The sequence below is a fragment of the Megalops cyprinoides genome, chromosome 6 (assembly GCF_013368585.1).
Source record: "Megalops cyprinoides isolate fMegCyp1 chromosome 6, fMegCyp1.pri, whole genome shotgun sequence".
Lineage (NCBI taxonomy): Eukaryota > Metazoa > Chordata > Actinopteri > Elopiformes > Megalopidae > Megalops > Megalops cyprinoides.
In genome coordinates this window covers 8,540,828-8,555,249 of record NC_050588.1, presented here as the reverse complement: position 1 = coordinate 8,555,249, position 14,422 = coordinate 8,540,828, and the positions used below count along the sequence as shown (strand labels likewise).

The 14,422-nt window shown below is 46.8% G+C and overlaps 1 protein-coding gene across 5 annotated transcripts in view; it reads right to left on the bottom strand.

The window, feature by feature from the left end:
* Window positions 1–759: 759 nt before the first annotated feature.
* The window catches only part of LOC118779923 (agrin-like), a 125,672-nt gene continuing 112,009 nt past the window's right edge, over window positions 760–14,422 (bottom strand). For 2 of the 5 annotated variants that reach the window (XM_036532257.1, XM_036532261.1), the window contains 9 exons: window positions 13,413–13,424; window positions 11,281–11,397; window positions 10,190–10,373; window positions 9,580–9,667; window positions 8,075–8,098; window positions 6,296–6,328; window positions 3,375–3,599; window positions 2,874–2,977; window positions 760–1,002 (listed from right to left, as the gene is read on the bottom strand). In XM_036532257.1, coding sequence (XP_036388150.1) covers window positions 845–1,002; window positions 2,874–2,977; window positions 3,375–3,599; window positions 6,296–6,328; window positions 8,075–8,098; window positions 9,580–9,667; window positions 10,190–10,373; window positions 11,281–11,397; window positions 13,413–13,424 — 945 coding nt within the window. In that variant the 3' untranslated portion in view covers window positions 760–844. The remainder of the gene's footprint in view (window positions 1,003–2,873; window positions 2,978–3,374; window positions 3,600–6,295; window positions 6,329–8,074; window positions 8,099–9,579; window positions 9,668–10,189; window positions 10,374–11,280; window positions 11,398–13,412; window positions 13,425–14,422) is intronic. The other 3 variants (XM_036532258.1, XM_036532259.1, XM_036532260.1) reach the window with 3 other exon arrangements.

Here is a 14,422-nt window from a genome sequence, read left to right as displayed (position 1 = left end):
CCATTGAGCACGAGGCATTCCGGAATGCTTGCCTTTTTGTCTGTCGGACTTCGAGTTGGCCGTGGATTAAAAAATACTAATAAAAAGACATTTGTAGACACGCCTGAAATGTCAGACTTCACAGGTGGGTGGGGGGAGGGGGGGGGGATCCTAAGTGCCTCAGTGGTGGCTCAAATGTGAATATGTACTAAGAGGTTCATTACCTCTGTCGTTACCACAGATACTTTTGTTTAATTACTTAAAAAATGAATGAAATCAACACAGAAAATGGAGCGTCTTTCAAAACATAAACCTTTCTTGCTATGGAGTAATCCGTAATCCAAAAGTGGAACGATCGGGGAGGAGGGACGCCCTCTTCCCTTGTGCAGTACCTGTTGACTGCGACACATGTACACTGTGTTTACTGACACGCTGCGGCAGCTGTTCACAGGGGAATGTACCGATGCTGCGCTTACAAAAGCAAAGTGGACCACGGCAATAAAAGAAGGCAACAGAGAAGACACCACCATCAACGTCGCTCACCACCACTCAAGTAACGAGCGGGGTTTGTTTCTTTTTCTCTTTAAACAGCACAAAGAAACCAGGGCGGACTTTATACCTCGACGCCACGCAACAGCCGTGACTCTCGGTTCAACAATCGTGTCGGCAAAGAGGAGCAGATTTAAAAAAACAAAAAAAAAACAACAAAATATCACAATGACAATAATAAGAATGTATAAAACAACCACAACAAAAAATTAAAACAATGTAATTTTTTCAATATATAAAAAGCAATGAAAAGTATACAAAAATAGAAAATAATTACAGCAGTTGACATGATGTGCGTGGGGGAGGCGGCGCCAGGTTATTTGGCGGAACAGTGTAGTATTTTGGGACTGTTTAAGGCGTCCTCCACCAGGTGCAGCTCCACACCGTCCACACTCACATCCCTCACGCAGCCCACGAAGCCTGTGCTGTAGGCCTTGGGTAGCCTGCGCGTCACCGATAACTCCTCCAAGCCACCTGGGGGCACCAGAGCATTATATAAGCAGTGGATCCAAGTCACAGAAAAGGTAAATGCGCCAACCAGTGAGGTATACATTAACTAGGTTTGGCAGTCACAATACAATACAGCATCTGCAAAATGAGCCCAGTGAGCTGTCTTGTCCAAAGGTTACCATTGGTAAACCTCAAGCTTTGTTGGTGAAAGTAAAATAATGATTGACATAGCCAATATTTGGGCTCAAGGTGCCATAATGGCATGGTGATAGTTAGGGAATAGGTCTGAGCAAATGGCTGCCAATCTAGTTAATTGAGATGACATTGGAAATAACAAACAAATACAAGAGGAAGCTCAGAGGTTATGGACATACATGTGCACTCTATAAAGAAGCGGACAGATAGGTTGGTAATTCGAACAGCGTTGAAGAGAAAGAGCAATACATGTTGACACATCACAGACTGATAATAATATGATGAATAAACCCTGCAGTTGCGGGTCCTCTTATTGGTTAAGGGATCCTGTAATTTTATATTTCAGGTAAACCAATGAGCCAGGTTAATATTCTAGTGTTAAAATAAAAAAGAAAGCTCATTATGTAACATTTAAATAACATTTAAAGCGATATAAAATGGACCATTTAACATAATGGTCAGTTATTATAAAATCTGCACTTTGCATAACTTTCAAAACTGTGGTTATTTTAATCGGTGCTTATTTTAATTTCATCTCTACTTATATTACTTAATAATCAGTTTATCCTATTGAAGTTCTGGAAATACAGTTCAACAGCTCCCAAACATACAACATACTGTCATAGTTCATTCTGTCAGCCACTAGAAGGCAGCAAAGGGACAACCTGGCACATGCAAAGCTCAACGCCAGAGACTTCATGCTGCTATACTGCACTGTAATTCATATATTCTGTATGCTGCATATATATATATATATATACCTCAGCTGGTGTGCCACTAATCTCTCCCCTTTCTCTGCCTTTTTTCCCTTTAATCGGATTGTGCACCCGGGGACTCCGGATCGCCGGGGCGCATTTCATTCGAGTGACAAGCGGGACGGGCATATAAATAAATAATGCGATATGAAAGAGTGGCTTTACAGGAGCGACTCTTGATGCGGGGGCTCCCTGAGGGTAATGCGATCGAGCTATGGCGGGGTGCGTGGCCGAATCCAGGAGGCACCAGGGCAGAGGTGTGGCAGCCCGTGGCCGGCACCCTCCGCGGCCGGGCAAGCTCCCTGCTGCCGCCCCGCAGATAACAGGCCGTGAATGGAAAACTGCGGTGCCAGCTTGACGTGCTTTAATTTTATGCCATGCGGGGAAATCAAGACGATGGCTACCCAAATCCTCGGTCGTGGAATCGTGCTTTCTGATGAAATTTTTATGCTACCTGCACCTTCAGATGCTTCCTTAGCTTTCACTAGTCACTGTCCTGACAAAAGGAGCTGGTCAGATTTGGCTGTGTTCCTGGTTTAACACAGAGTCTCCCTGACTGCAAGTGACCAGGGGCTGGTATCAGTGCAGTTTTCTCTAGACATTGGATTGATTTTTTACTACTTTGAAAGGATTACTGCACATATGGTACTGTGAGAAAATATGTATTTGAGTGAAAGGCATTAAATAACACATGAAGCTATGAGCCAATAAATGTGTGGAGCCATTATGAGCTAATAATGGCTTTGTGCCAAAGCTTTTTCATGGAATTCAAATCAAACCGGTAGCGAACAGTGCTTGATAGCTCCACCCAAGAGGTGGTTAACGAATCCTCACTTGCCAATGGCAGTGCAGGGCTGGCGATGACAAGGACTATGTGACCAGCCAGCACAGGGCAGGACAGCTGAGAGGGGTCTGTGTGGGGCTGTCGAGAGGTGCGGAACATACCCAGCCAGAGGGCCCCGTCTGTGTCCAGCTGTGTGGCCGCCAGGGGTGAGGACCCGGTGACTGCTGCCTCATTACCAACCTGCAGGGAGCCTTCTCTCAGCACCCTAGAAACGAGAGAGGGAGGGGAGGAGAGAAAAGGAGAGAGGGGGAGGGGGAGAGAGAAAAAGGCAGAAAGAAATAGGGAGTGAGGAAGAGTGAAGGCAAGCATTTAGTGTAAATTCTCTGAGCATGGTCACCTTTAAATATCGATTTATTGTAGAAACAAAGCTTATATATAGAAACTTACAGGGCAAATTTGTTTCATTGCAACAAAGCCCCATGTGGTGATTTTACATTTTTACATTATTATTACTATCATTTAGCAGGTGCTCTTATCCAAAGCAACTGAAATACAGTAGGTTACGTATGGTGTTGTATGAATGAGCCAATAAAATGGTCCAAAAATGGCTCCAATCCCGAACAACCCCATCTACTCGCCCAACCGCCTGCATTTTTACATACCGGCTGGCCTTGATGCGGATCCACTGGTTTGTGTTGACCCGCACGGACGAGCGCAGCACGACCGGCTTGGAGCCCAGGTCGTAGGTCATCTGGATGTGGCCGTCCACCACGGCCAGCGCGATGTAGTCGGAGCGCTCCAGGCCCTTGCCGCTCCACAGGATCAGGCCGTGCGTGGCCTCCGTCCTGATGCTCAGCTCGAACCTGTTCACCTGCATCGCCTTCTCACTGAGGGCAGGGTGGACAGAGAGACAGAGGGGTGTCAACCGTCACCGCCAAGTCACTGACTCGCCTCGCACATGATCCTGGACCACAAAACCCTACTGACAACTTTCAGTTTAATGTCTCACTCAACTCAGCTGAGTCTGCCGCCAAGCACTGACTCTAGATCAGTATCCAGCTTTCACACAAAATGGTTGGGGTTTTGGTGAAGAATGAGGAAGAGGATCCTGGATCTGTTGCTGGGGGCAGGAGGTACCTGAAGAAGTCTGCTAATGATGTCCCGGCAGACTAGAAATTGTATTGTACAACAGGGAAAGTTATCTTCATGTTTTCCAAGTTCTGAGGGGTAATCTTGGGCTTACTCTACGGTCTGTGTCCATGGAAACCAGCTATGAGGATTTGTGGGCGAGCTCCAAATCGTACTGGTCTGTGTGCTTCCACGGCCTCGGGTTGGAGGTCCCACTGGTTTACCGACCCCTAATCTATGCCGCAAAAATGAAGTGAAAAAAGCAGACTGACCAGGGGTCAGTGTTTGTGGGCACTGCACTGTGTGGACCATATGACTGGGCCTTGTCTTGTGAGGATTTAGAAGGGTCTCTCCTGCACATGCTCAGTCTGTTCAGCCTCCTAGACACTCTTCCTTCTTCCTGTATTGCCAGTACCGAGAGGCAAAATGGAGCTGTGGTTTCTGTCAGCATGGCTGGTTTCCCTGAGCCCCTGGTATGTGAGTCCCATGGATGAAGTACCGAAGGGCACTGGAGTGGACTTCCGTGGTCTGGGGGTAGGGGACTGGAGAAGAAGGTGTCATGTGAGAGAAATAACCACCTGGATCCCCACCTGCTGAGCGGGGCTGGCTCTTTTCAGAGCAGCTCTTCTTTAGTGCACCACAGTTCCCACTGTGGCTTGCCAACAGATGGCACGTGAGAAGCATGTTGCTTTTCACACGTGTGCGTGTGACGGCCTACCCTGCGGGTGTACAGGGAGGAGCCCGAGCCACTCCTGCGAGCGGAGAGCACCGAGTGGCACAGGCAGGCCCTGTGGAAGGAGAGCGGGGAGACAGACACAGACACAGCGCACACAGGGGACGACAGACATGACACAGTGGCGTCACAGCAAACAGAGAGGCTGATGGGAGACACAGAAAACGCACAAACACACACAGGATGTGAAGCACAGACGCAGGAAGCGGTTGCCAGTTCTCAACCCCTGTCCTCAACATGACAGCTCTGGAAGGTGCTGGCCCAGGCCACGGCCTGGCCCCGTCGGAATTGGGAACATCCAAATTGAGCACCTGCCCCTGCCAGGAAAAGCTAACGAGGACAAATGGTCCGTTATTCAAATCAGATCTAAACTAGGACATAAAGGTTAGCTCTCTGCATCAGGGAAACAAAAGGAAGCGGCACCGTTCAGGAAAAAGACCGGCGGTTGACTTCGTGCCGGCAGCATTTAGCCAGACGGGGAAATAAAGAGAAAAAAAAAAAAGAAAGTCAAGCGCTATGTGCCAATTCCAATAATGAGGGCAGTCAGCCTCTATCTCAGCGGCGCTCACACCCCTTTAAAACGCCCCGCGGCCAATTGCCATCCCCCATCAGCCCGTTTCTGGGAGAACAAAGCAGGGACCGACACATCCGGACGTGCCTAAGCAGCTCCAAACCCTCCGAGACGAGCAGCCGTCCAATCGGACAAGCCCGTCATAAGAGGCGTGGGCTGTAGCCTCTGGCCATCTATATTTGCCTTCATTCAAACTTTTCAGACTAGGTATAATGAAGTACTTCAAAATTCAAGGATAGAATCCTGATACCATTTTTATATCCACACTACAACTGAGACTGAAAAACATATACAGAATATTAACGAACAACATCTACATAAATGTTATTGGCCTTATTCAAGACTTTCAAAAACATATTGCAGACTTATTCCTATTTACTCCTTACTCACTTACAAAGACTTAGACTTACTCCTAGCTTGCCTCGGAACAGGCACACGGTACATGTTAACTTTGAACTGCCCTCATCGTCATGTGAAGCCACAGCTTTAAAGCCGATGCAGCTGGTCTCTGCCCTGCTGGGTGTCCCTCTCCACATCTGCTAAACAATCTCTCATTGCCACTGAAAAAGGTCGCACGTGTTTGTGTAGATGAAGGCTTTTAATTTCCATCAATGACACTCCATGACTCAAACCAAAAAGGCAGAACTGAACATCATGTGTGTGGGAGGTGTGTGCTAGCAGCCCAGCTTCTAAACCTAATTTGCTCACGGAGGCCTTTAGAGAGACTGCTACAAAAACCAAAGTGTTCAGGTCAAATGGACAAATATTCTCAAAAGTTTCAGTACAATCATTTCTCTATCGAAAAAAGCGAAACATTTTGGTTTAATATTGTGGATTATTATTCTGTACATTTTTATTCCGCTCCTGGCATATGGCACCCTTATCTAAGGTAAGACATACGATAATGTTATACCTTCTTATCACACTGGCCACTTGCGCTGAACTGAAAATGAAGTGAATGAGACTAATATTTTCCTGTGCAGGATGAGTAATATTGTAAAAACAAGTAAGATGGGGAATGAAATGCTATAAAAGTGGACTACAACTTCCATCATTCCTTAAAACCATGCCACAACCTCCCCAAAAGGTGCTGTGAAGCCAGGCAGGGAGAGGGCAGCATACAACACAAGACAACTTAGCACAGGACTCACCTCTTGTTTTGCGGTCCCTCTCGTGACCCAGGACTTAAGGAGCCGGGGAGAGAGTGAGGGGCATGCATTAAGCGTAAGATGGAAGACAGACACACCACCCCACCCCACCCCCTGGAGCGCAAGCAGTGACACCTGACTGCCCTCTCATCCTGACACACCACCACAGCTAAACTGGTACCCCTCGCACTTGCAGCATTGCTGTTTTTAGACAGCTGTTACCCCGCTGCTGGGTCTGACACAGGATGTCAGAGTTTTTGGTCAGTTTTCAAGCATGGCTCCAAGTGCTGCTGTTCCTTTGGGGATGTAATCATACAATGGGGTACCATGGATTTTCACGCCAGGAGATACAAGTATCGCCAAGGCAAAATGTTACCAGCAGACTTTTTTTTTTATGAGCTTTGACTGGATGGATTGGGTTTGCTTTTGAGAGTGTGTGTATATCAAATACATTTACATTCATAGGGGCTAAATATGTATTACTGACCAAGTGTTACCAAAAATTCCAACACTGACAAAGCTTGTCATTTTCCCCTTGAAGAACAAGTGCCAAATTTTAATTACGACCAAAATTAGGCTGAATGGCACATAATGAAGAAGACTACCTAACTGAATAAATCAATGAGTATCTTGCGGTCGCCCAGCTGATCCTGGACTCCCAAAGGATGAAGATGGATCTGGCCAGTCATAAACCTGAAAAATACATGGGGGAGCTGACACTGTGCTGCGGTGTTAATGCCTCCCGAGGAATTAATTAACTTTTACAGCCCCGTTAAAAACCGAATCATGTTGAACTGATGACACCAATCCGGAGGGGTCAGTCCGCCTCCTTGGCTGAGATTAATCTTCGTCCTGGGTGCCACTTCAAGAGGAAGTGACATCTATTAAAACAATGGACAGCCGCATACAACTCTGGAGTGACACGCTATATGTATGTATTAATACATAAATATTAAACTAATGAGACAAATCCTTGATTAATGTGTCATTTCGATTTCCGCCGTGGTCTCCATTAGAAATTAATCACGAAACTGCCAAACAAAATGAAACGGCTTAAGAATGGCCCGAGAAGTTTGAGAGGGATCTGCTTGGAATACATTAAATTTCACGCAGCTCTTTATGCTGTTGGACTCGGTCACCAGGCCAGCAATGCTGGATTCCTCCTTCCTGTTCACTGCTGACTATGTCATTTATCTTCCCAAACAGTGTAACGGGTTAAACACCTCAACACAGACTGAGACGGTCCATAGTCTGACAACAAAATAAGACAGTGGCGAAGATCCTACAATCCTAAGCCACTAAAATGGCTGTTTTTAACATCACTGGATACAAGGGGGAAGGAGTACAGAAATTCACATGCGTACACAGTGGTTGCAAGGTCATCCACAGTTTCTCTGAGAAATTTTTGTTCATTTGTGGTCACGCATGCAGAGTCCTTGATTACAAATACATTAATGTTGTTTAGAGAGTTCAAATGCACTTCTAGCATGCACTCATGCACTGAAGGCTTGTGATACAAAACCAATGATGCCATACTGTTATATTTCTACAGCAGGATGACAGTGAAAGTTACTGAGATGGACTATGGCCACGGGCTTAGATAATCAAAGATCACCTGATCTTTTTTGGCTGGATGTGCATGATGGAAGGCATGAATAATAAACATTTTAAAAAATCCCTAGTATCTGTTAGAGATGTAGGGGGAGAGAGGGGAAACCTGTCTGAGTTAGTTCAAATTATGTCATTCTGAAAATACCCAGAACATGTTGGGTCTCTACTTACTTTGGTATCTCATTGGTCAGTTGGCTTGAGAGCAGGAAAAGAGACAACAGGAACACTCATATCAGACAGACAGGAGACAGACAGACACAAAGACACAGACAGGAAAGCGCTGGTTTTGGACAGGGACAGACCCGGTGGACAGTGGGCAGGACCGGGCCATTTGTGGGAATAAAAGAGGATTTTTCTTTGTGGTTGTGAAACTGGGCTTTATTGTTATGAAACCAGCCTGGTATCCATAAGAGTGTGGGTTAGCCAACTGGGACACAGCTTTTGTACCTTTGAGCAGAATGCTCAATTTGAACACCTTTTCTAAAACACCTAGCTGTAGGAATGGACTGTGAACTGCAGAAGTTACATTTGCATAAATAATGTAATACCACATTTATGGCAGATGAAAGATGATAAATACTTCCAGGCCAAACATTTCACTAGGTAAAGACTGGAAGAAGGAATGATAAATGTGAACCGCTGAGCCTGAGTTAAATTAAATCAATTTCTGCTCACTTTGAAAATTTTGCTCAACCATTCTTATGGTAAACTGAGTGTGGGACTACAGTGAGAAGGTGCAGCCGGACCTGATCCGCGGTTGGTGAACTTGGCTGAATTAGAAGGTGCTCAGCCTGGACAATCACCCTCTGTCAGAGAGAGTGGCTGATTGATGGTTTGTGCAAACTGTGTACTTGTAATGTGTTAGATCTCACACATACCTGTAACCCCGCCAGCACTCACAGTAAATATTTAACTTTCTGTGGCTACCAGGGAAGTAGAAATTAACCCTACCTACCAGTTTAGTGTACTCCTGGTAAGTGGTCGCCCTGACTTCAAAAGATTTTTGGAAGCAAGCTGTGAAAAAACGGTACCGTTGCCTCCGCCGAAGGGGCATACTCACATACCCGAAATCACACCAATCTCCTGGTCTGCGTGGAAGCTGGGCTCGGCCATCAGAGCTCTCCAGGTGAACACTAATTAGACAAGTTTCTCTCATTTCACTTTTCACAGTTTCTTTTTCACGATTCCCCGGGTGGAAATGATATGAGGCTGTGGGAGGCGCGTGGGAGGGATCTAAAAAACACCGGCGCCGAGCAATTAAGGAACAGGATCGTTGGCACCCCTGCCACCCACCGCGAAACAGAACCAGAACATAATTGGATGGAGGCTCTGGGTTGGGGGTTCAGATCGTGGCGCAGATATCCACATGGCTCAAAGCGGCGGGGGGAGGGGTTGTCTGCGCTAATTAGAGAGATCCAGTCGGGGCCAGGCCCAGAACTCAGAGGGGACCTTGATCAAGCCATTAAGCAGCAGAGTAGAGGCAAATTGAAGCTAAAATTAGGGCCAAGGTAATCCGCCACACCACTTTGTGCCTGCGGAGTACGAATGTGGCACTGTGCAGAGGGCTAACTGTGCAGAGAGCTAGCAGTGCAAAGCTCCGCTCACTTCCTCATGAAGCTATCACGGAGGAGCAAGGGTAACCCGCCAGCTACGGACACCCGCCACTGGCACCTTACCTCTTGGTGACTGCGTTGTGGTACTCGATGAACGTCCGGCCATCGAAAGCGATGGACTCCGCCTCTCCTGCCGACTTCTCAATGATTGCTGCATGAGAGAGGAGGAGGGGTGTAGATGAGATCCATGAAGGAAAAACCCAACATCACTTCATGACTGATGCCAATGGGTAAACACATTGGTCTGCCACATTATGTATGGTGGTTTTATTGTTTACGCTGTCTGAAAAAGTGACGCTTTCATTCATGTCCAGCTGTGTAATGCACCACAATGTGATCACACAGCATAACACAAACTAAAACAGGAGTGAGTGCATGTAGCGTGCATACATCTTTGCAAGTCCAAGTCCTTGCCAAGTCCTTGTTCCACCACGTCTTTGCACCAATTAACTTCCTTAACTGTCAGCTTAACTATCCCTTTTGTTTGTGAGACTGTGGCGTAACCTTGACAACCCATTAGCCTTCAGGCCTTTAGGACCAAACCTGGAATCCCTTGGTGAAAGGGTCATGGGTTATTGATATACTGTATGTGGTCAGGGAAAGTGTGAAAAAAAGAGGACACACATCAGTGACCGGTGGTTCAAGGGTGGAGGGGGACGTGGGGGATACTCACCACTTTGGCAGTTCTTCCCGGAGAAGCCGTGCTGGCAGCTGCACTCGTAGCCCCCCAGCTGGGGGTGGCAGAGGCCCCCGTTCATGCACACGTCGCGGGCGCAGGGGTGGTGGCGGAAGGAGGACACGTCTCTGGAGCTCAGCGCGTTCTCGCGCTTCAGGATCGGGATGCCCATCAGCGTGATCTGAGGGGAGTGCACGCACACGCGTACATTACTAATACGTAATAAGAATGTAATGAGCACTTGAATGCATCCACGCCGTGACTCTGTGCTGCTATTCCACGGCACTGTAGAGATTAAGTTTAAATGCAATCAAACACAGCATGCAAACAAACGGAGGCTTGATTTGCAATCAGCAATTACATCAATCCAATAACTCACAAGACACCGCTTGCTTTTAGATTCTTTCTGACAACCTTATGCAAGCTCGACAGTCGCCCGGATGGATGAACTGGCATGTTACAGTGAGATTTATGGTACACATAAAGCACAGAGGGGAATCATAAATGTTATAACGTGTACAGCAAAGACCATCGATAACCCTCATCTGCCCTGTGTGAGTGTGTGTGTGTGTGTGTGTGTGTGTGTGTGTGTGTGTGTGTGTGTGTGTGCGCATGTGTGTGGGGTGGGGGGGGGTTCAATTGCGGAACACACCATAAAACAACCACAGATGACCCGATGTCCTTCGCGGACCAGAGGATCCCGTCTCTTTAAAAGAATCCTGCCTGTAACGGGGGTGTTCGCCGGTCCTCCAGGGACCTGAGTGCCTTGGTTTATGCCCATCATTAAAGAATACATGAAGAGCATATCTCAGCCAGATAGGCCATTTGAATTCTTATGCGAATGAGACCCTGCGGGCCGCGGAGTCCTTGGGGGCATTCCGCAGCAAAGACCCAGCGAGACACCCAGTCATACTTTCACATGGCAGACACCCGCAGAGACTGAGAGAGAGACAGAGGTTGAATCCAGTAGGTTTAATGCGCCAGGCGGGCGTGTTAAGTTTCTCTCATGTTGAACATGTCGTAGGTGACTGCAGTATTGCATGTCAGTGATGGGGTTTGCACCAGCCAGTCAGTTGTGTAGCACTCACCTTCTGGATGGCGCCCTTGAACCCGCTGCTAAGAGACGCCAGCCTTGCCAACTTGCTGAAATCTGGCGCACCGCCAACAAAAAGGGACTCCTTCAGATTGAGAGCGTGGTTGTCATTCTGAAATGGTGAGGGGGAGGGGAGGATGGATGTTGGAATAAAAATTAATTTAAAAACTAATCACTATTCAGTGTAGCCATCAAACACGTCTGCACTCAACTGCACTAATCTAAGGACCCACTGTAGCTATGTTGCATTTACTGTCAATACAATATATGGACCTTTAGAAGAAATACTGTATTTTTATAACTGCAAAATCCAAAATGTCCTGCCATTTTCATATATAATTGTATGTACACTGTCGAAAATTCTTTAGTCAATGCAGACAATGCATATATGACAATGGATGACCATTTACACATTTTGCAACTTAGGTAGTATATCGATTCATTTCAGACTTCATACTTTGCTGTAGATGGACATACTGTGATGAATATTGAATGCAGAAGGCTCTCAGCCTCTGCATGAAACACAAAGAATTTGAATGGTTGAAATCACTAATGACCATGGAGTCTGGGTGTCTTTTTTCATGGAGGATTATAATGGATGTGTGATTACTCCTCAGACCTTTCGGCGGGGGAGAGTAGAGGAACCTTAATTTGTGGATCATTTGAGCTCCAGATGACCGTGAAATCAGCGTTCTCCAACCCGCGCGGGGAAAAAAAAGCGTGTCTCAATCTTCGGGAGGGCGTTCGCGGGCGGCCCCGCTTATTAAGACTCAAAGATCCTGCTTTTATGTAGGGCAGCGACCGCCTCAAGGGAGAATCCAAGCTAATTGCTGTGGAAAAAAAAACAGGAACTTCACTGCCAAACTGCAATATGTTGCAGGTTGCTGGCATCTGTTTTTTTTCCACTCCTTTTCACCAAAGCAAATATGGAGGCACACAAACCCTTGAGAGTATATGGCTGTGCACCTTGATGGAACGTCCAGCCTGGTGCCAAGGGCAAATAAGTTCAGGGTGGGTATGCAACAGCTTCCTTCAGTGGTGGGAGAGTCAGGCTCCACAAAACCTCAAAACAGGTAGAGCCACCACATGTTATCAGTGACGTGCATGAGTCCCCTACAACACTTGAACCAATCACAAGGCTCTGCTAAAGTGGGCAAGTTCTTTTGATTGGTCAGAGACTGGCAGCACCACCCACTTTGGAACTTATGAGGTCTCTTCACGTGTGCGGGCCGGCGGTTTGGAGAGTGTGTTTTCACGGTCACAGGGAGCAGGAATCAGGTAATTGGGTTCAGATTGGACTGGAAGGTGAAGGCTGCCCAGAGCTGGATACTGCTGTGCATCTGAGGCAGGCAACCTCAAATACAACTGCAAATATCCAGCCTTACAAATGGAAACATACATTAGGTTTTCTCTGTAAATCCCTCAGGGCCATGCCTTATACTGGGCAAACACATGAGGTAATGCGATGGTGGACGGGGGAGTGACTATGGATCACAGTGTTAGGGCGATCTGGCACAGCAATGTGGGTAAAATACCAAAAACCGTGTTTGGCTTCGATTCTGTTCCCCCCTTCATTGGAATTCTGAGAACCAAATAAAGCCGTCTCGCTGTTGTCTCGGGATTCAAGACACATAGCAGCAGCTTAAAAAGAATTTGCTTCACCACCCCCGCCCCCAACCACCAGCTGGCCTGAGGTGAAAGCCAAACGCGGTTCTTGATCAAGTGCTTCGAATCTCGGCAGCGATGTGATGGCACTAAGAAACAACACCCACCCCCCACCCTGACTCTTGGGCAGAGCTTTGGCCTTTCATTTTAAATGTGTAAATGGGGCAGTGTAGCATAGTGGTTAAGGAGCAGGACTCGTAACCGAAAGGTTGCCGGTTCGATCCCCGCTGGGACACTGCTGCTGTACCCTTGGGCAAGGTACTTAACCCACAGTTGCCTCAGTAAATATCCAGCTGTATAAATGGATAACATTGTAAAGAACTGTAACCTATGTAAGTCGCTTTGGATAAAAGTGCCTGCTAAATGAATAAATGTAAATGGAGCTGAGATGGGCTGTGACTGGCCACTCCGCAATGTCGCTGCGAGAGGAGTGGAATGTCTGAGGAGCGGCTGAGTCTTTACCTTGCGCGATTTCTTACATCCGAGACAGCGGGAAAAGAGGAGAGGAAGACACAAGGGAGACAAAAAAAGTTAAAAAGTGTTGTGATTGAGTGAGAGAGAGAGAGAAAAATGACAGTAGCTTGGCAGAACACAGCACGCAGTTGAAAGTCGGACATACTCGACGCAGACAGAAAACAAACGAGAGACAAGAGAATCAGTTTACGGATCGTGCAAATACGCAAACACAGAACCACTTAGAGAGGTATAAGGACAGCAATTTCAAGAAGCAAATATGCGCAGAAAACCACTTGTAACTGCATACAGCATAACTGCATCTGTTTTATGGCATAGCAGGCAGCTCTTGCTGCTTTGTTCCCACTGACTGCAGCCCTAGACTCATTCTGTCTCCATGCCTTTAAGTTTAGTCATATAACATTCTAGCATACCATGAACCAAACAGGGATATCTTAACACGGTTATATGCCCACTTAGGCAGCCCTTTTAGGTTTATCATTCCTTTGTCAGCCCTGTTCTGTGGTAGTTATGAATCCATGACTGAACGTATGCTAAAAATCTGTTCAATTCTAAGAAACAATGACATCAACAGCCTCAGTTTAACACTGCCAGGTGTTCCTAAAGAAAACAATCTCTTGTTCAGTGAAAGACTCTCTTGTTTAGAGGGCCTTCGCTCCACAAACATAAACTGCCTAATTACACCCCATTTTACCCAGAGTTTTTCCTCTCACTCCGGCATCTGCCTCCTGTTTGGAACGGCGAGCCATTGCTGGACGTGGGAGGGGGAGGAGTCTCACCTTGTCTTCAATACTTCAAATTGAAGGAAAAAAACAAGCGCCTAGATTTTCAGAATCGTGCTGTGTGGTATAATTGGACGGCGTGCGGACTCTGATTGCTTTGAGCCGGACACTTGCCTGCTTTGTTCCTTTAAACGCACGCCACAAGCGCGAGCCGTTTTGTGTAACGTCCCCTATTCAGCTGAGTCTGTTGTGCCACTTTTTTCTTGCTACTCAGTC